At 32.3% G+C, this 21923-nt stretch overlaps 2 protein-coding genes across 4 annotated transcripts; both read right to left on the reverse strand.

Annotated features, from left to right (window-relative positions):
* Window positions 1–7107: 7107 nt before the first annotated feature.
* Window positions 7108–8861, reverse strand: LOC148572937 (uncharacterized). 3 transcript variants are annotated; one of them, XR_015905114.1, is made up of 4 exons: window positions 8628–8861; window positions 8418–8536; window positions 7824–7884; window positions 7108–7361 (listed from the first exon to the last, which is right to left on the reverse strand). XR_015905114.1 is itself a non-coding variant. In XM_088504707.1 (3 exons), exons 1-3 carry the CDS (start codon window positions 8768–8770, stop codon window positions 7877–7879), a joined length of 270 nt encoding a protein of 89 aa, XP_088360833.1. In that variant the 5' UTR covers window positions 8771–8861; the 3' UTR covers window positions 7609–7876. The 3 variants fall into 3 exon arrangements, 2 of the variants coding, with proteins under 2 accessions (XP_088360833.1, XP_088360832.1); XM_088504707.1 differs by lacking the exon at window positions 7108–7361 and having other exon boundaries at window positions 7609–7884; XM_088504706.1 differs by lacking the exon at window positions 7108–7361 and having other exon boundaries at window positions 7833–7884; window positions 8352–8536.
* An 843-nt stretch (window positions 8862–9704) lies between these two features.
* On the reverse strand, window positions 9705–13638 carry LOC107624742 (26S proteasome regulatory subunit 7). Its single transcript, XM_016327183.3, has 10 exons — window positions 13334–13638; window positions 12344–12425; window positions 11915–12006; window positions 11740–11817; window positions 11492–11553; window positions 11245–11389; window positions 10937–11155; window positions 10674–10855; window positions 10348–10523; window positions 9705–10052 (listed from the first exon to the last, which is right to left on the reverse strand). Exons 1-10 carry the CDS (start codon window positions 13418–13420, stop codon window positions 9895–9897), a joined length of 1281 nt encoding a protein of 426 aa, XP_016182669.1. The 5' UTR covers window positions 13421–13638; the 3' UTR covers window positions 9705–9894.
* Window positions 13639–21923: the final 8285 nt, after the last annotated feature.

Below are 21923 nucleotides of genomic sequence, written 5' to 3' on the forward strand. Positions count from 1 at the left end.
AATATTTTTTTTAACCGAAGATAGAGAAACTCGAATCCGCGACTAGGGGTGGCAAACGGGCCTAAACCTGTCAGGCCGCCCCGCGTAACCCGCCAAAAAATGCGGGTCGGACTGAAAAATTAGGACCGCCAAATAGCAAAAGCCCGCCTAACCCGCACCGCGGGCTTTGGCGGGACGGGGCGGGCTTCCCCGCCGAGCTTTATGTTTTTTTAGTGAGGGGGTATTTTTACAATTTTTTTGTCAAAACCTAACTTCCCCCAACCTAACTTACAAGTGTAGCGACCCTCAGTTTTAAAAATATAAATATAAATAAGTTATAATTTATCTCATAAATTGGAGTTCTCTATTTTTAGAAATTATTTTATTATCAGTAATTGAACTAATTTTATAACTATTTGAATTCAATCAAGTACATATTCTTATATATATATATATATATATTTTATGATGAAATATTTTACATAATTAAAACTATAATCCTATTAACTTATAAGTAATGAAACTTATATGTATATTTTAATTTGAGTAATTGATATTTTAATTTAAAAAAATAGAGGTTAGTTAATAATATTATTATCGAATTCAATATCCGCCGATATAAGTAAATATCAGTACTCTTTGCTGAGCTTAACTTTACTAATGTTTCACCAAATACCTTTCACTTTTAAGTTACTAATGTCATTTAAATTAGTAACTCATATATTATTAACTTTATATATAAATTATTATTATTATCGTTATTATATATATATATATATATATATATATATATATATATATATATATATTATTATTATTATTCGCTAAAGTTCGTTCCTGTATTATTATTATTATTATTCACTATTTAACTTAATACTTCAATCATTATTTATATATATATATATATATATATATATATCCACTAAAGTTTATCATTATCCTTATGTATATATATATAATAAAGCCTAAGGCGTGTATATATATATATATATACACCGTAAGAAAAGAAGAGAGAAAATAGCGTAACGAAGAGAAAAAAAGAAAGATCGTAAATCTCTTCGAACTTCTGGTTTCGATTTCTTACAATACGTAACTCTAATAAAAGATCTAATTCAGTAAGAGTATTTGTAACCTCTTCTTCTATACGTTGGCACTATTTTTGATGAGTGGAAGTTGACAGTGACATAGCTCATCTTTTTTTTGGGTTTGGCCAACGGAAATTTTAGGAGGTATAGACGATTCTGGACATTTTCTTCTTCGATAGCTCAGTCAGAAAGTTTCTCCGGAATTTCGAATATTTTGATTCTGTACGAAAGTATGGTTTTGGTTTCTTGTAGTTAATGTTTAGTGTCACGTGAAAACTTAAGCTAGAAGACCTTAAGATAGGAATGAATTGAACGTATCATTGATGGATTGTGTATATAGAATAAATTATGTGGTTTAGCTATTGTTAATAATTTGCTATTGAAGTTGGTTGGTTTTGGAAAAGATTTAATATTGGTATTTGTTTGATTTTGAAATAATTTGTTACCGGAAATGATTTGAAGGACTGAGAGGTGTTGGATTTGATAGTTGGGACCCTTGAAGGGGGGCAGAAATTCGAGCTTTAGAGGAGATACTGCCAAAACTTCTATAAGAATTGAAGTTTTGATTTGAGGTGGTATTTAAAAAAGAAAGAGGTTATTATGTGGCTTGTGTATTTGAGACTATTTGTTGACCCTCTGTCGCAAGATGTGACTGGGCACTTTAACTCTCCGGATTCCCCCATGGGCATGCATATATATGAATATTGAATATTATATTTGAGTTTGGAGTTCGACTCTATGGAATACTATATTTGTTGAGCTTGGAGTTCGACTCCATGGAATACTATATTATTGAGCTTGGAGTGTGACTCCATGGAATATTATATTTGAGCTTGGAGACTGACTCCATGGAATATTATTGAGCTTGGAGATGCGCGCACAGAGGGATTGTCCAATGGTTAACTACCAGGACATGTCGGGTTGGCTGTATAACCGACAGATGAGACTCATCAGCCATAGGACAGGCATACATCATATGCATTTATTTGCTTTGTTTGAGTGTGCATTGTCTTAGCTCGCTTAACTGTTAAATTCTGCTTATCTGCTACTTGTTCTACTTGTTGTAAATGCTTCTCTATTTGTGTTTTTCTTGTCTGTAATGTTGGTCTATGCAACTAAGAGGCCCCTTGTCTAGCGGAGGAATGACGAGGGTTGTTCCACCAGAGATTCGGAGAACTGGAGGAGTCAGAAAGTGAAGTATTAAGTTAAAGTTAGATTCAGAACTAGAATACCTTAGATAACTTACCTAACTTTTGGTTTAGTTTATTTTCCTTAAGAATGATTCTGAGGGTCGGAGTTCTAAGAATGCCTCTGGCTTTTCCGGGACCTTTTACATTAACTATGCAGGTACCTTTACCATACTGAGAACCTCCGATTCTCATCCCATACTATGTTGTTGTTTTTCAGATGCAGGTCGAGAGACACCTCGTTGAGCGTCTGGGTATCCTCCTTACAAGCGAAGAACTACCTTTTTGACTGTCATATTTTGATTTTGGGCTATGTATACATGTTTATAGAATCTCTACATGTACATTTTGTGTTTTGTCCCTCCTAGAGGTCGACTTGGAGATACAGGGGTTTACTTTGTGGTTTGACTTTTATTTTGGGTTGTATATATATATATATATATACTCTGGCCGGCCTTAGCTTCGCAGGTCGAGTCTGGAGCTTGCTATCTAAGTTTTGGAACCCTGATATGTATATATGTTTTTAGCTCCTTTTTTATTTTTTCTGTCCGTTTTACAAATATCCATACGAGTGTGACACGATTTCCTGTTTATCGTTTTTGATTAGCTTATCCTTCAAGGCTCCTAGATATGATTTCATCCAACTATATCTATGTACATATCCTTTTCTTTAGAGGTCGTAATACCTTGCCACCTCTGCTTTACGACTTAAGCGTAAGGCTCTGTGTGGATGGCGATGATGAAACTTATTTAATAAGGGGATAGTCTGAATTTGTACAAATTTGAAATGTTAGAACTTATGATGTTGTTTCAATTGGTTGTTGTTACGAGAATGACTCTAATCTATGTGTCTAAGGACTAGAATATATTAAATATTGTTTAAGTAATTTAGTTTTATTGGTATTTGATTAAATTAGTTTGAGAGAAATTTAAATTGTTGCCTCAATTTATATATTACGGCTATTTTTCTTGGATATGTTTTTTTTAAATTTTTTAATATAATTTTTTTTTCGACTTTTAAGTTTATTTTCTTTCTTGGATATATGTATCCCATTTTTTTTATTTCAGATTAGTAATATAATTATTAAGAGAAGTGTAATTCTTCAATAAATTAGAGTAATTAAAAATTTAATTATATTGTGTGGACACAAGATTGATTAATTAAAATTAAGGTATGATAAAAGAAAAAGAGTCACAATACGTGATTTTGTTTTTCTTGCTAACATATGAAGATACGTGAAAGAAAAGAAAAATTAAAACATCACTATTTAAAAAAAATTGTTAATCATACGTGTGAACGGAGATTGAAAAATATACATGGATATAAAAAATAAAAAATTATTATACAATTGTAGAATACAAATATATATATATATAAAAGAAAATAATCATAACAAAAAAAAATAATTAATACATGTGATTTAAATGTTTTTAATTATAACTAATATATGTAAGCATAAATAAAAAAATATTTAGAATTATTTAATAAAATTAATGTATACATATATTTAAATAAAAAAATTACTGTAATTTATTAAGATTACACATACATAACATTAATAATAAAAAATAAAAAATTATTAAATGAGTCTTTTTTTTTTGTAAAATTACATATTTGTAGTATACAATAATAATAACTCGATTTCCACTTTTATGTGTTAACATTTGAGAAAATAATTTTATGTAATTTTTATGAAAACATATATATATAAAGAGTATTAATTAATAGTTATTCTTTACAAAAACATATGATAATACTATAGATATAGTATATCAATAAAATTAGTTTATAAATATAATTGCTTATAGTATAATTTTATTACATTAACATATTTTTTATATTTATTTTTTATATAACAATAATATTATATATATTTATATATCTTTTTTTTAGCTTTTTTTTAAAAATATTGACATATAATTAATGTAAATAATATATATACTGAGCAAGTATTTTTCTTTAATTAATCAAAAAGGTTAATAAAATATAATGGCATAATTTTCACTTAATTATAACAAGTATTTTCTTTAAAAATATTAGCTAATTATTACCATTAAAATTCATTTAGAAAATTCAGAATTTAGACATAGTTTTTTTTTCTATTTTTTATTCTTCATACCTAATGGCTATTAGTTATGATTCTATCAATAGTATTACTTATGGTAGATTATGTGATGAAAATGTTTGGAAAATAAAGGCAAGAATTATAAAGTTATGGAAAGTTCCATCTAAATTTGACAAGAGCAAGACGACTTACATAGAAATAGTTCTCATGGATGATAATGTTAGTTGATTAATTTTTATTATTCTTTCAAGTGATACTAGGTCCAGTTTATAAATATTTTTTGTTTGTATTTTAAGTTTATTTGATAAGTAAACCCTTGCACGAATCAAAGACAGGGCGATTTGATAGCTTTATAAGTGGTAATAGCTTTTATATTTAATTTGTTTTACAGTGTGATAAAATTCATTGTTCAATTAAGAATTATTTGGCAAAGATGTTTGAGAATGAACTGATCGAAGGGAATGTCTATGTCTTCTCAATCTTTCTGATTGAGGAATCAAGCAGAATTTATCTTCCGACTGCATACGTGTATAGAATAACTTTTAAGAAGAAGTCACGTATAATAAAATACGGTCGATGATCGTAAAACTATATACTAACATTGATATAATATTGTTTTAAGTATATGTTTTGCAGGCATCAAAGAAAAGTGTTGAGTTATTTTTTAGTGGGTTTAAATTATTTATTTTTTATTAGAGAACTTTGTGGAGTTAAATCTCAATTTGGCCCCTGAAATTTAGCCCGATGCTCAGAATGACTCCCACAATTTCGTTGGCCTCAATTAGAACCCCCCAAATTTGCAATTGTGGCTCCAACTTGTCTCTGCAATCATCTCTATCACCAGAATGCTGATTTGATGCAATTGCATGACACGGTGGACACTACTTAAATGACGGCGCAATTGGTTTCGCGCCCAAACCCTTTGGAAACCACGTCATTTCAGTTTTTTGTGGGTTAAAACTCTCTTTCTTTCCACTACGACGATCATAAGTTGCCAAACATCAAGAAAACCTTTACACTACGTGGTTTCCAAAGGGTTTGCGCGCGAAACCAATGCGCCGTCGTTTAAGTAGTGTCCATCATGTCATGCAATTGCGCTAGATCAGCATTTCGGTGACGGAGATGATCGCAGGGGCAAGCTGGAGCCACAATTGTAAATTTGAGGGTTCTAATTGGGGCCAACGAAATTGTGGGGGTCATTCTGAGCATCATGCCAAATTTTAGGGGTCAAATTGAGATTTAACTCTCTTGTAGATTAGAATTCTCTAATACTTTGTTATTTATTTTGAACTGATTTTGATATGGTCTTACTTGACAGTAAAACAACGCATAAAAATTTATTGGTAGGTCTAAGTATTGCTAGGTTATTTATGGTCATATTAAGTATATATTTCTGATTTATTGAAGAAACTAAATTACTAAAATTAATTAATAACTATTTTAGAGTTAATACACTTAATACTAGATTAAGAAAAAACAAACAATACATAACATGTTACATTTTTATTAATTAAATTATTATAATTCAAATTAATCTTAACAAAACAGTTTAAAATTATAATTTTAATCTTATCACATGTATTGCACGAGTTATTATACTTGTTTTAGTTTACTATTTATGAGTGTAAGCTTTAGAACCAAATACGCTTAAGTGACGCATTCCAGTGCCAGTCTATATGTTAATGCTATTTTTAAAAAATATTATGTATTAAATAATTAGACTTGTTAATATTTAATAATTAATTATGATGATATTTATCAATAATTATAATATTTTATATCATATATTTTTAATAATTACATTAATTTTTTATATTTCTATGAATATTATATATATCTTTTAAATAATTCTTGATTATTTTTTTATACAATATTTTGAATAAGATATATTTCTTATTTTTGTCTATTAAATTTATCTAAATAGTTATAGAATTATATTTTAATATCTTTTAATAATATATTATTATTTTTTACACTTAAATCAATATTATTATTATTATTAATTTGACAATATTTAGTAAATACATATAAAATTTACTTTAAAATATTTTAGTTCATTTTTTCTTATAGACATTAAGTTATTTGTTTACTACATACGACATTTTTTATTAAATATAAATACTTTGTGAATTTTTTTATTTAATAGATTATTTAATGTTAGTATTGTTTTTGTCCCTAATTCATCTTCTCTCAGAAAAGAAGTTATACTCGGCTCTTAATGAATGGAAACCACTTAGATAAAGATGTCAAAAACGTCTTTTTTTAAAGATGTTTTTTAAAAATTAAAATTTAACACATATAATCAATTAAATTGTATTATTTTTTAAACCCCAACACTTATTTAAACAGACTAGTGAGCTAATCACAAAGAAGATGCGGGGTAACCATCTCCTAATTACGGAGGAGATTTATACAACAAATCAGTAACACAAGAAAGATGTGGGGAAACCATCTCGTAGCATGGTTATTTTATTAACAGAAATGTTTGGTAACCAAAGAAAATCAGTCAAAAACAGCCATAATTTGCCTTATTTAGCATTCATTAATTGTTGCGACAATTAATTAATGCTAAATAAGGCAAGTTCTGACTGTTTTTTTTATCTACCTAGCATTACTTTTTTATTAATTTGAAGAATTACATATATGTTATTTGTTAAGGTTAAGGAACAGTGGAAGTATGGTAATAAATTGACCTCAATGAAAATTTTGGAATCTAATTGTATCCACCACACCAGAATCATCATACTAATTAATGGATGGAAAAAACATTGCGACTAATCCAATGGAACATCAAACCAAAATACAACAACTACCACAATTACTAAGTCTTGACTCTTGACCCAATTGGTGAGATTGGCAACAAACAATGATTAGATGACGCATGAAATCCTGTTCATATTTAGATTACTAAGTTCTAAATTGCTTTAATAGTTTCTTCCATGGTTTCCAAGTCTCCCTCCACCTCCTCCATTAGACTAACATTCATCTTATCCACTCTCCTTCCTCCTTACAAGGACTTCTATAGGCCTCCTTAACACATCAAACTGAAATAGATTGCCAAAAATGCCCCCATCTAATGTTTTAATTGTTCATCACATTTGCTACATTTAAGCACATGAAAAATAGCAAAGAACTAGTCATTTGGGGTTTTCTAAAGGAAATCATCAGACCTCTTTCAAAGAGCAATTGATTACAAGTGCAAGATACTCAACCTCAAGGCCTTAGCAAGAAAACATTGAGTGAAGAAAAAGGAATGAATGTTGTCAATTACTCTAGAAATGATGCTAAAATCGACTTCACAATTTTCATTCGTCAAACATCTGAATTCCACTTTTCAATTCCAAAACAAAAGAAAAGAGGAGGGCATTACTGCACATGAAATCCATTCTTATCCTAACATACATTGGTGAAAAATCAGAATATTTTTATGAAACAGATACGGCTGTATTATAAGATTGCTAAGAGATTATTATTAAATGTTAAAAGAACACTTAATCTTTTCATACTTGGTAATGAGGCAGTAGGTCAAAAGTGACTGGTCCCGCAAGCTCCCAGTTAACTATGTGCCTGCAGGAACCAAATTTTACAGTTAGTTGATAACATCACATTCACTTTGTACTTTTTGGCCTTCAAACTGTTTTATACACAAAACCAACCTACCCAGCTAACAATGCCCCCACTATAAATTAGAGTCAAAATAGACCATGCGCGAGGCTGTTCCACCTTCCAAAACATTTAAATGTTCTAGATAGTATTGAGCAGAGACACACTACATGTCAAGATTGTGCTACAAACCAATAAGAGGATCCAGTGGTTCAACAAAGTCCAAAAACCCAATGCAACTTTCTATCAACTCAGAGTACAAAATCTCGATTTCATCCGAGCAATCTATCTAACCCTTTCGATGTAACTACTGTTGGTTCATCCAAAAAAAAATGCATCTTCCATCAAAGCTAATCCAATATCTAAACATGTTACTCAGTACAATTCACAGAGAAACTTCAATCTATGAAGCAAGGAAACTAGCAACTCACAGTTGAAGAATTTTTATGGAGGAAAAAGTAAGTATTAGAGGCCGGGAGAGGTGCAGCAGAGAGTACCCTGTGATAGCGCTCGGTAGCTCCGAGATGTTGTTCTCAGGAATGACGTCATCCTCGCCGTCGCAACCGCACTATGCAGTGGCAGCATCGACTGCGCGCATCTCAGTTCCGGGGCAACCCTACAACAACAATCACAACGAGAACAACACTTGAGGAATAAAAGTTTCGAGCTTGGGAACTTGGAAATAACATCACAGTGGAAAAAAAAACCTGGTTAAAATGGATCGGTGAAGAGGAGAAGTAGTGGTGGCGGTGTTGGAGAAGGATGAAGAGCGAAGACTGGATTTGATGGTTGATTTTATGGAAGAAAATGAAGAAGCTCTTTGCGCGATTCTGCTGCACGCTGAAGCCATTTATGAAGAGGATCGTGAGAACGGTAACAGCGCGATGGAAAGGGTTTATGGTTTTGACTTTTGACTTCTGTGTGTTGCACCACAGCGTTGATGCTCATTTTTTGATTCCTTAATATACAAATATTTAAAGGGATTAATTTTAGGTGAAAACTCATATGTAAAGTTGATAGTTTTCGTTAAATGATTTAAATAATTTGATTAAATTTTTATTTAATAGTTCTCGGTTATTAATTTTACGTGAAGTGAAGCTGCTTAATAAAAATTTAGTCAAATTATTCAAATTTAAATACGAGTTATCACCTAATTAGATACACGTATAAAATTATTTTACATTGATAATATATCAAAATTAAATTTATATTAAAATACAAAAATTTAGAAAAATGTCGAGTTTTAATAAATATTATCAATTGACGAAAATAATTTGAAGGGGATAATTTAAATATATGAAGTCTAACTTAGTATATGATACATTAAAATAAAAAGTTTAATTTTAATACATTAATATGTAAAATATTTTATACAGTAATATAATCATAATTATTCTCTTAAATGATCATATAATCATGATAGATGTATGTGTAAAATAATTTTATACTAAAATGCATCAAAATTAAATTCTAAAATAAATTAGTTATTAAAATCTGATGAAAAATATTAATGTGACATTGACGGGATGAATGATGCACTAAAATTAGTCAGTCATAACTTTGTAATTTGAATGTCAAGTTTCTATGCTCTCTGCCATCATGTAAATATGTGCAATTATTGTACACAGAAATTATTCAATTACTCCTTTGATACCTCTGTTGTTCCAATTTTCCAATAATAATAATAATAATAATAAACATCGCAAACTAGTTTCCATCACTTGCATACTTTAGAGTGTGTTGTTATTGTGCACAAATATAACAAAGAACTAGCAACAACACTCAAAACAATTTGAACGTTTTATAACAAGGGAAAAAAGTTTGGTACATGGATTTAAGAGAGTAAACCTTAAAAGTATGCATTCCAACATGCAAGTTTCACAAACTACTAATGAAAATAATAAGCATATGCCCCTTGGAACATTTTTGTGCTAAAATGGTCTCTCCTAGGAAATAGGCAACAAAAGAATACTCTCAGTTGTAGACCATATACTTTGGGGTTGCACTGAACTTCTGGTACCCCTTGATCACTTTGTTTACTGCATCAAGGAAGTCCTTCTCTGTTACAGTCTTCCTTCTGGCCCGGATTGCGTACATACCGGCTTCGGTGCACACACTCCTTATATCAGCTCCTGGAGATAAACAAGAAAATTAATGTCTACAAGCAACCAAGAATCGAGCACAATGGAACCACACATTTATCAAATTCGCTCAACAGACATGCAAGTATTTCTCAGTGTGGCTGGAGGGCTTGAAAAAGAACAGAAACCGGAACATGAAATATAGGTAATGCCAAAATAGAATGCATTAACAGTATGGGCCAAAGTTAAGAATACTATCCACAATGCTGAGATACTTAACAGTGTTAGTGTGGTTAAAAAGTATGGGACTAAATTAAGAATTGCCAAGTCTTAGAGGAATCCTCACCAGTGGAATTCGGGCAAAGCCGAGCTAGAAGTTCAAAACGGATGTCCCTTTCGCAGTTCATGGTTCTTGTGTGAATCTTGAATATCTGCGTCCTACTCTCTAAATCAGGAAGACCGAATTCCACTTTACGATCCAATCGTCCAGGCCGTAGTAGTGCCGGATCTAGTGTGTCAGGTCTAACAAAAAAGCCATAAATGATCAGACATCTAGCGCCTTAAAGGGTTTGAAAATAACAAATTTAAGTGCATACTTGATCATTCTCATCAAAAAATCTATATTAACATTGAAATAAAGGGGGAAATAATTTGATGGGCAAATCAACCAACCTGTTTGTTGCCATGAGAACTTTGATGTTTCCACGAGCATCAAACCCATCGAGCTGATTCACAATTTCAAGCATTGTGCGCTGAACCTCATTGTCACCACCAACACCATCATCAAACCTTGCACCACCAATTGCATCAACTTCATCAAAAAAGACAATGCAAGCCTTCTTTGAACGAGCCATCTGCAGGAGATAACAATTTTAGTTGAATGATATATCAAACAATGATCAAAAGCTAAACACAGGTCCTAGGCAAATATTTACCTGAAATAGTTCCCGAACCATCCGAGCTCCCTCACCAACGTATTTCTGAACCAGTTCACTTCCAATGACCCTTATAAAACAAGCATCAGTCCTATTAGCCACAGCCCTTGCTAGAAGTGTTTTGCCAGTTCCCGGGGGACCATAACAAAGAACTCCCTTTGGAGGGTCAATTCCAAGCTTGACAAATTTCTCCGGATGAAGCATAGGAAGTTCAACTACCTAGAAGGGAAATTAATAATTTAGTGCCACGTAATATAATTTATTTCCTTTATTATAATTTAGAAAATGGAGAATTTTGTAGTATTTACTTCTCGCATCTTTTCAATCTGCTCTTTACAACCACCAACATCATTATATGTCACATCAGGCTTCTCTTCAACCGTCATCATGGTAACACTTGGATCAATCTTTGGTGGCAAAGGAATTTGAATCTGATATTTGTTTCTATCAACCCTGCAATTATAATATGAAGGTCAAACAAAAAGCACACATGACAGTAAAGTTCCTCTTTTTTACATGGTTATATTTTATTAAATTTACTGATAAAAAACATACCCAACACGCATCCCTTCCTCTATGTCGGTGGGGGAAACTTTGTCACCAAGGCCAACAACAAACTGTCATCAATAAAGCAAAAGGAATATTAGACCCAATTTCAAGAAATGAACAAAATGAAGAACTTTGGCATCGCATTTGGATTTCATAATGCTTGCAAATCATTGAGATGCAAGTTATGTTCATCAAGTGAAGCTGAACATCTTGAAAAAAATTAATTATCTGAAGATAGGTAACAGTATAGGCACCTTAGCAATCTGTTTCACATTGATAACATATTTAGCATCTTCGGAGTTTGGATTTATAATCTTTGTGCACCTTGCCACCTGTTAAACAAATAGCAATAGTTAAAAATTGTATGAAATTTAAAATATACGAAGAAAATCAACCCCACCCGCCCCCCAACTGCCAAAAAAAATGGACCTGAAGAGGCTGCTCCTCCTGCATCATCTGCTTATCAGACACAAGATCCCACTGGCTTGGTGCGGCTAAACCAGTATCAGATTCCTTGATACCTATTACCACAAGAGGAAGCTAACATCTAAGACACTGTGAAAAAATAAACAGTATGAAGGCTATGAAAATAGCATATGTTCATTTCTTGAGACCAGTTTACTTTGATGAATGGCCACAAACTAATGACACCACCTATGTGGAAGACGTGATAAATTTCGGGATAGGAGAAGGATACTAAATTAACAACCATTTATAGTCATCAAAACGGGAAACAAAGGTAATCAGCAACAGCTACATCTTGATACCAGACAAAATGCAACTTACTTTAATTTAACAACAGAAAGATCTACCAGGAAACTAAGATGTGCAGTAACAAGCTAAATATTTTGCACATACCACATAGGTCATTCACTTTCTTTGCCATATCTTTGATTTCCTTCTCAACTTTTTTGATACTTGTGGAGTATGGTCCCAAACCCTGCATACATAAATATATTATGAAAGTCTGTTTGAAACACACCAACGATGAGAAAACCAATGACCAAGGGAAAGCATTTTTGGTGAACAACAATATAGAGAAGCCAAGAGAAAGTGAAGATTCAACAAATGAGGAAACCATCTATGTATCTAAGTATTACTTATTTTCCTTTAAACTATGGAAGAAAGACATTCAACAACCTACACATAAATTGACAAATCAAACAATGCTTCTTTTAAACAATAGCATTCAAGCTTTTCTCAATAGGAAGATTCAGCTGCATGAATCAGAAAATGCTCTAGTACCCTATTGTAAACCATATATATAGTTAAACCATAAAAATCTAGACCTTTTTCTTAAAAAACAATTTTGATATAAATTATCATGGTTCCTTAAGCCATTGAGCTACCATATACCTTAATTGATAACTATATTCTCTGATTGAGCACCCTCAATATCTTCTCAAGCTAGATACAACTAAAATCTCAAATTTACATAACCATTCCAAAAAAACAACAATCACACAAATCCCAATCAGCAACCTAAAAACCCTTGGCATCCAAAAGGCTCATAATCAGAAATAGAGACAGTAATAGGAAGTCCTCAACTTTATACAGTTCAAAACTAAATACACTGAGTTCAAAGTTACAGACTTTAACTAACCACCACCATCGAAAATCATAATCAATTGAAATCAGATAAACATATTCATTTTTTCCCCACAACCACTAATAGTTTAAATACGAGTAGCAGCTGAAATGAAAACAAGTAAGACCTCGATTAAATTGGGATTAATATAGTACGTCAAACACAAGTTATGTAGATGTTAAGATCTGCTATAGAAAAGGGGCATAATTGGGAATTAGGGTTTTGGAGAGAGGAAGAAAAAGGAAAAGGAGGTTACATACATAGGTTTTGAGGAGGGCGATGTCATCTTCGTCAAGGGGTCTAGGGTTCTTCTCGTCCTTGAGTTCGTCTTCGTGTTCAATTGCCATTTCGATTGGACGCTGTATGAGGAAGCTCTTCTTCTTCTTCTTCTTCTTCTTCTTCTTCGGACTGTGATGAAGAGGGTAAAGTTGGGAACTTGCTTGAGAGAGAAGCGAAACCTAAGAAGGGATTTGGAATTGAAGTTGTGACTGAACCAGCTGGGCTTTTTATTTATGCCTTATAAACAAACTGCTTCTACACACTACTTCTGCGTGCAATTCTATATAAAAGAGTTGTTTGGGTGAACTTAAAAAAAAAAATTGAGTTATTTTTTTAAAAAATATTATAAAAAAATAAAAATAATTTTATATTTAAATATTTATAAAAAAAATTTTTTATTTATTAATTATATTTAAGTATAACAATATAAAAATATTTTTTATTTATTTATTATATAAAAAATATTTTATTTAAAAAAGATCTTTTAAAAAAAATATAAATTACAGTTTTTAAAGAAAAGATGTTTTTTTTATTTTTTTAGTATTTTTATTTTTATTACTAAAAATTTGTCAAACACGCTAAAAAAAATTATTGAAAAAAGACCTTGATACATGGTTAGGAGTAGGGCTGGCAATGGGTAGGGTAAGGTAAGGTTTGAACCATACCCTAACCCTACCCGCGGGTTGAAAATTCTATTAAAACTCTACCTATCCTACCCGCGGGTTGAGAATGTCTCAACCCTAACCCTACCCACACCCTAAAGTTCTAAACCCTACCCTACCCTACCCGCAGAAATATCAAATTTTTTTAAAGTAATAATAAAATTCAATCATTTCAAATTTTATACATATTAATAACATAAAAAATAACAAATTAATGCTCTAAATTACTAAATTAACTAACTAGTTTAGTGTTTGTTCACTTATTGTAAGTCATTACATAAGAGAGGTTATGGGTTTAACTCTCACTTCCTTCACTATATACCTAATTTTTAAAAAATATGTATTATATTTGAGGTGTGGGTAGGGTAGGGTAGGGTACACCCTAAACCCGTACCCTACCCTACCCGCAGGCATACCCTACCCTACCCGAACGGGTTTGGTACCCCGGGTAGGGTATGAATTGTCAGCCCTAGTCAGGAGGGCATTTTCGTCATCTTAGAGCTAAGGGACGGAATGATAATCTTATCCTTTTCAAGGATCTGAATTCTAGAAGAATGGTGCCATGCCAGTCTTGGACATCTAGAAGACCAAGAGTCTGTCTCAAAAACAATGGTGTTGAAAGTGCAACAATTCATAAAGCCCATTGGGCTAAGACAAGATAACAAGAAGCCCAATAAAGCTTTTCAAATTCAATGAGAGGCCTATTTTATTATTTATTTTCGAATTTTTAGGCATTTATTTTAAGTTTGTTTTGTTGTTAGAGTTTGTTGGAAGATTTGATTTACTTTTAATTTGTTTAGTAGTATTTTTAGATATTTTAAATTTAAATCAAATCTGATCTAAATATCTAATATAATAAGATCAAATCTGATTTGAATTAGTTATCATATCTTTAGGATTTTAAAATTTAAATCAAATCTTATCTAATTCAATAAGATCAAATTTGATTTAAGTTAATTATCTTATCTTATCTTATCTTTTAGCTAGTTTGTTAGGAGTCTATTGACAATTTACACAACTTTAATGAATAAATGTCGGTTGCTTTTAAGCATGTTTATTGTGTGAGAAGTGAGGTGAGTGATTTGCTTTGCTTGTTCCATGAGGAAGATTGAAGGATCCAACACTAAGGTGATCTGCCTGGTGGTTTCTTTCAGTTTTCGTCCCTCTGATCTAGATTGTCAAGGACAAGTTCTTTGAAGGTCTAATAGGGAATCCTTTCCGGTGACCTAGGTTGCTAAGAACAGGTATCTTAGAGGTCTAGTAGGAAAAACTTTTATTTATCTTTTATGTTTTCGCTGTGTCTACTTATGCCAATAAATTCCTCTTTTTGACGTCATTCTTTTCTTGTCCTCCTTTCATTAGGGTTTTATTACTTTGAATGTATTAAACCCTTAAATCCCAATTTATTTTTCTTATCAGATTTTTTTATTAAAATAATGATGTCTAAAACCCTAAACAAGCACAAAAAGATGTTATTGATGAAAAAATTTATATATTTTTAATTAAATAATTAATTATTAAAGTCATTAAATTTGTCTTAATAAAATAGTTAAATATATAATAAATAATTAATTCTGATATAATAAAATATTTTAATATTGCATTTAAATTATGTTTTAATCAATAAATTTAAAATAAAATGCAAAGGTGTTGTTTGATTAGTCGATCTCCCTAAGTTTTTTGTTGTTGTTAAATTTATATAAAATAAATAATAAATTATTACTTACTCCAAAAACTATATTATTGAACAAAGAAATTTTGGGGTTGGGTGGTTTTGGCCATGCTTTAATTGTATAGAATTAAAGATAAATAAAAAAATGAGTAAAAAAAACTTAGAGCTAAATAAATAGTTCATATTCAAATGTTAAATTCAATATAAAAATAAAAATGGCACTAAGGGAAATTGTTCTTAGAGTTACTTGAAACGTTGATTTGGGTCTGAACGTGAGGTTCAGATTCCTTGGTATGAGATGCTTAAGTTAGCAAGGGCTTTAATCAGGTTCTTAGTAAATTAGAACGTGAATATATCTGAAGAAAGTCAATGTATTTATAGTAAAATGGATAATCACCTTTTGGAGTAGTTCCACCTTTATTAGTAGATAATCGTTTCCTTTATCTTAGAAAGTTATTGGGATTATCTTCTAAATGAGATAGAAATAGTATGAGAGATTTGGGATAACAGTTACTTATTTAGATAACTACCAGCCGATCTCTTTCGTTGTGTCCGACCTCTCAAAAAGATCGGATATCCGATAGAAGTCATCTTTAGGGTGGACCTTTTGTTTTTATTGAGCCTGACTTTATAATTTGGATAAGGGTATGAACAAATATGTGTGTGTGTGTGAAAAACATTTAAAGAGAAATATTTATTATAGTTTTTTGAAATATATATATATATATATATATATATATATATGTGTGTGTGTGTGGCCAATGAGCCATAGCTCACACGGCATTCCGTCCCCTTCCCATTTAACTAATTTCTTATAAAAAAAATTTTCCACAAGAATTTACAGCTAATTCAAGTTTAACCACCGTTGATTATAGAAATGAGTGAATAACAAGGTTATGATACGAAACAATTGTTGTGAAATAAAAGATATATATAATAGAGATGTATAAATAGAAGACTCTAGTATTAAAATAATTAGCTCAATAATAATTTATATATATATATATATAATAATATTATATGTTGTAATGTATATATATATACAAAGATAGAAAGAAGTATTAAAAATAAAGAGAGAGAGAATCGCATTTGTTTATTGTTACAATCTCAATATAATAAAGATGATTAATATTGCTATTAATATTATATGTAAAGAGTAATAGAAAATAGAATTTAAAATACTTATAAAATAAAAGAAGAGAAAGAATTGTAGAAGAAATATAAAGAAAAGAGTATTTGATTGTAACATAAAGAGAGAAGTGATTTTATTATTATTTGCTTACTTTTCTCTCGGAGGCAAAGGCCTCTATTTATACACATATTGGGAGCTTAATTTCAACATGCATTTAATGACATTCCTTCTTTGAAAAAGTGAGTTTTGCATGGGAATGGACATCCACGTTGTTCGTTCTTATCACAACACTCCCCCTTGGATGCCCATTTAGGATTATTGCCTCATTAAAACCTTACTAAAGGAAAACCCTGTGGGAAAAACCTTAGTGAAGGAAAAAGAGTACAATATCCTTTGTGATGGGGACTGCCTCATTAAAAACCTTGTCAAGAAAAACCCAATGGGAAAAAAAAACTGACCAAGGGAAAAAGAGTACAGTCTCCCCCTCTTGTCGACATCAGTTGATGTCTCGAAATCGGCGCATCCCAATCTCATGTACCAATCTTTCAAAGGAGGATTTTGGGAGTGACTTCGTGAATAAATCTGCCAGATTGTCACTTGAACGGATCTGTTGGACATCAACTGTCCCTTGATTTTGAAGGTCATGAGTGAAGAAGAATTTGGGAGAAATATGCTTTGTTCTATCACCTTTGATGTATCCACCCTTAAGTTGAGCAATGCATGCTGTATTATCTTCAAACAGGACAGTTGGAGCTATCTTATGATCAATTAGTCCACATGATTACAGAATATATTGAATCAGACTCCTCAGCCAAAAACACTCGCGACTAGCTTCATGAATCGCCAGTATTTCAGCATGATTAGAGGAGGTTGCTGCTATCGTCTGTTTCGTGGACCTCCATGATATAGCTGTACCACCATATGTGAATAGGTATCCTGTTTGAGACCTCCCTTTATGTGGATCAGACAGGTATCCGGCATCTGCATAGCCAACTAGTTGTGACTTGGATCCATAGGGATAAAACAATCCCATATCAGCCGTCCCATGAAGATATCGAAAGATTTGTTTGATTCCACTCTAATGTCTTCTGGTTGGAGAGGAACTATATCTTGCTAGTAAATTCACAGCAAATGATATATCGGGTCGCGTATTATTAGCAAGATACATTAGCGCTCCAATGGCACTAAGATATGGTACTTCAGGACCAAGGATATCTTCATTTTCTTCTTTAGGACGGAATTGATCTTTTTTCACATCCAAAGATCTTACGATCATTGGGGTACTTAATGGATGTGACTTATCCATATAAAATCTTTTCAAGATCTTTTCTGTGTATGTTGTTTGATGAATAAAGATCCTACTTTTTATATGCTCAATCTGCAGGCCGAGACAAAATTTAGTTCTTCCAAGATCTTTCATCTCAAACTCTTCTTTTAGAATTTTTATAATTGTTGGAATCTCTTCAGGAGTCCCAATGATATTTAAATCATCAACGTACACAGCAATTATAACGAATCCAGATGCAGATTTCTTTATAAAAACACACGGACAGATATCATCATTCTTGAATCCGTTTTTGGCCAGATACTCAGTAAGACGATTATACCACATTCGTCCAGATTGCTTTAGACCATATAAAGATCTTTGCAATTTGACTGAGTATAACCCTTGCGAATATTCATTGGATGGTTTGGATATCTTTAGTCCTTCAGGGACTTTCATATAGATATCCCGATCTAATGAGCCGTACAAATAGGCTGTTACCACATCCATTAAATGCATATGCAATTTATGATATGCAGATAAACTGACCAAATAGCGCAATGTTATCGCATCCACTACAGGGGAATACGTTTCTTCATAATCTATACCGGGCCTTTGTGAAAAACCTTGTGCCACAAGTCGAGCTTTGTAGCGCACAACTTCATTTTTCTCATTTCGTTTTCTCACAAATACCCACTTATATCCAACAGGTTTTACATCTTCAGGTGTACGGACTACAGGTCCAAAGACTTCACGTTTTGCAAGTGAGTCTAATTCAGCCTTCATGGCTTCTTTCCATTTTGGCCAATCATTTATTTGTCGACATTCTTCAACTGATCTTGGCTCAAGATCCTTACTTTCATGCATGATATCTAATGCCACATTATATGCAAATATTTCATTGACAATTGTCTTATTTCGGTCCCATTTCTCTCCTGTAAAGACATAATTTATCGAGATCTCGTTATTTTCACAATTTTCAGGTACCTGAACGTCTTCTGGCGTTATATCAGAATTTTGGACAACTGCCGGTGTCTTTACTATGTCTTTTTCAACAGGAATCGTATTTACCTCTTTTCTCTTTCGAGGATTTTTATCTTTGGAACCGACAGGCCTGCCACGCTTCTGACGTGTATTTGCTTCCGTGGCTATTTGCCCTACTGGGACATCAATTCGAATTGGGGCATTTTCCGCCCTGCCACGCTTCTGGCGTGAATTTGCTTCAGTGGCTACTTGTCCTACTGGGACGTCAATTCGAATTGAGACATTTTCCGCTGGTATGTAAGATTTGGTTATCCTCTTTGTATCGGAAAATGCATCAGGCAATTCATTTGCTATTCTTTGCAAATGTATAATCTTTTGAACTTCTAGTTCACATTGCCCTGATCGAGGATCTAAATGCATCAACGATGATGCATTCCAATTAAGTTCCTTTTCAGGAAGCTTATTCTCTCCCTCTAATGTTGGAAATTTTGATTCATCAAAATGACAATCCGCAAACCGGGCTTTAAACACATCACCAGTTTGTATCTCAAGATACCTCACTATAGAGGGAGAATCATATCCAACATATATCCCCAATTTTCTTTGGGGTCCCATTTTGGTACGATTAGGTGGTGCAATGGGAACATATATCGCACACCCAAATATTCTTAAATGGGAAACATTTGGCTGCTGGCCAAAAGCTAATTGTATAGGAGAGAATTGATGATAACTCGTTGGCCTCAAACGAATAAGTGCTGCGGCATGTAAAATAGCATTCCCCCAAACCGAGGTTGGGAGATTTGTTCTCATAAGCAAGGGTCTAGCAATTAATTGGAGGCGCTTAATAAGTGATTCTGCTAACCCATTTTGTGTGTGAACATAAGCTACTGGATGTTCAACACTTATTCCATTAGCCATACAATAAGCATCAAAAGCTTGGGAAGTAAATTCACCAGCATTATCAAGACGAATTGCTTTAATTGGATTTTCTGGAAATTATGCTTTTAATCGAATAATTTGAGCCAGTAATCTCGCAAACGCCAGGTTGCGAGAAGATAATAAGCACACATGTGACCATTTCGAAGATGCGTCTATCAGGACCATAAAATATCTAAAAGATCCACATGGTGGATGAATAGGTCCACATATATCACCTTGAATCCTTTCCAGGAATTTAGGAGACTCAAATCCAATCTTTACTGGTGATGGCCTTGAAATTAACTTTCCTTGAGAACATGCAGCACAACAAAATTCACTAGTTTTAAGAATCTTCTGGTTCTTTAGTGAATGTCCATGAGAGTTTTCAATAATTCTTCTCATCATGGTTGTTCCCGGATGACCCAATCGGTCGTGCCAAGTTATGAATTCATTTGGGCTAATAAACTTCTGGTTTACAGTGGCATGTGATCCAATTGCACTAATCTTGGTATAATACAACCCAGATGAAAGTGAAGGTAATTTTTCTAATATAACTTTCTTATTTGAATCATGAGTTGTGATACATAAATACTCATGATTTTCCTCATTCATCGTCTCAACATGATATCCATTTCGGCGAATATCTTTGAAACTCAACAAGTTCCTCAAAGACTTGGTAGATAATAGTGCATTATTTATTATAAATTTTGTTCCTCTAGGAAACAAAATTATAGCTCTTCCGGAGCCTTCAATCACATTGCCTGAGCCAATAATAGTATTAACATATTCCTCTTTTGGCACAAGATGGGTAAAATATATATCACTTTTGAGAATAGTGTGCGAACTTGCACTATCTGCAAGGCATACATCTTCATTACATATCCTTGCCATTCTCTTCAAAAATAAATAATAATAAAATGAGTAGTATGCACAGATAAATTGAATACTTGATCAGAATTATTTTTCTAAGAAATACTGTACATAAAATAATGTCATATACTAAAATTTTATTTTAAAATTTGACACATTTAATAATTTTAAAATTCATATTAATATTTCATTATTTATGTACATCACATTTGAAACTTAAATACATAGAAAATAAAACTTAATAAATTTTTTTTTACATTATTTATTTACATAGATACTTCACAATTTCACATATTAAACTATTCCATCATTGATCAAATGGCCAATATTTCCTTCAGGGTCCTCAAAGAAATCAGATACATCATAATGAGTGGTGGAGTTCTCAGCATCATTTGAAACAAAATTTGTTTCCTTTCCTTTGTCGTTCTTTTTCAAAGATGCCTGGTAAAGATCGACTAGGTGCCTTGGGGTACGACAGGTACGTGACCAATGGCCTTTTCCACCACAGCGGAAACACTTCTCCTCGGTTGATTTATTCTGCCCGATATTCTTTTCTTTGTCCCACTTCTGGTGAGATCCTCTCTTTTGAACATAATTATTTTTCCTTCCATAATTTTTCTTGTTATTAAAAGCTTGCCATTTACCTCTTCTGGGGTAATGATTTGCCGCATTTACTTCAGGAAATGGGGCGGCGCCAGCTGGGCGCGCTTCATGATTTTTCAATAACAACTCATCGTTGCGTTCGGCAACAAGAAGGCAAGAAATTAACTCAGAATATTTCTTAAACCCTTTCTCTCGATACTGCTGCTGTAGGAGCACATTCGAGGCATGGAAGGTTGAGAAAGTTTTCTCCAACATATCATGATCAGTTATTTTTTTCCCACACAATTTCATTCGTGAGGTGATTCGAAACATTGCAGAATTATATTCATTTATAGATTTAAAATCTTGTAAACGCAAATGCATCTATTCATATCGGGCCTGAGGAAGTATCACCATTTTCTGATGATTATACCTTTCTTCAAGATCTTTCCAAAGATTTGCAGGATCTTTTAATGTAAGATATTCA

The sequence above is a fragment of the Arachis ipaensis genome, chromosome B2 (assembly GCF_059453495.1).
Source record: "Arachis ipaensis isolate K30076 ecotype BB chromosome B2, ASM5945349v1, whole genome shotgun sequence".
In the NCBI taxonomy this organism is placed as follows: domain Eukaryota; kingdom Viridiplantae; phylum Streptophyta; class Magnoliopsida; order Fabales; family Fabaceae; genus Arachis; species Arachis ipaensis.

Bases quoted from the DNA above. Each gene is read 5' to 3' on its own strand.
- LOC107624742 (XM_016327183.3), bottom strand. From the start codon at position 13,420: ATGGCAATTGAACACGAAGACGAACTCAAGGACGAGAAGAACCCTAGA. The intron at 11,818-11,914 runs GTCCATTTTTTT...TTTGTTTAACAG, and splicing joins AGGAGGAGCAGCCTCTTCAG to GTGGCAAGGTGCACAAAGAT. The intron at 10,524-10,673 runs GTTGGTTGATTT...CTTTTTTGTTAG, and splicing joins GTTCTCATGGCAACAAACAG to ACCTGACACACTAGATCCGG.
- LOC148572937 (XM_088504706.1), bottom strand. From the start codon at position 8,770: ATGGCTTCAGCGTGCAGCAGAATCGCGCAAAGAGCTTCTTCATTTTCT. The intron at 8,537-8,627 runs GTTTTTTTTTCC...TTGTTGTTGTAG, and splicing joins CACCGATCCATTTTAACCAG to GGTTGCCCCGGAACTGAGAT.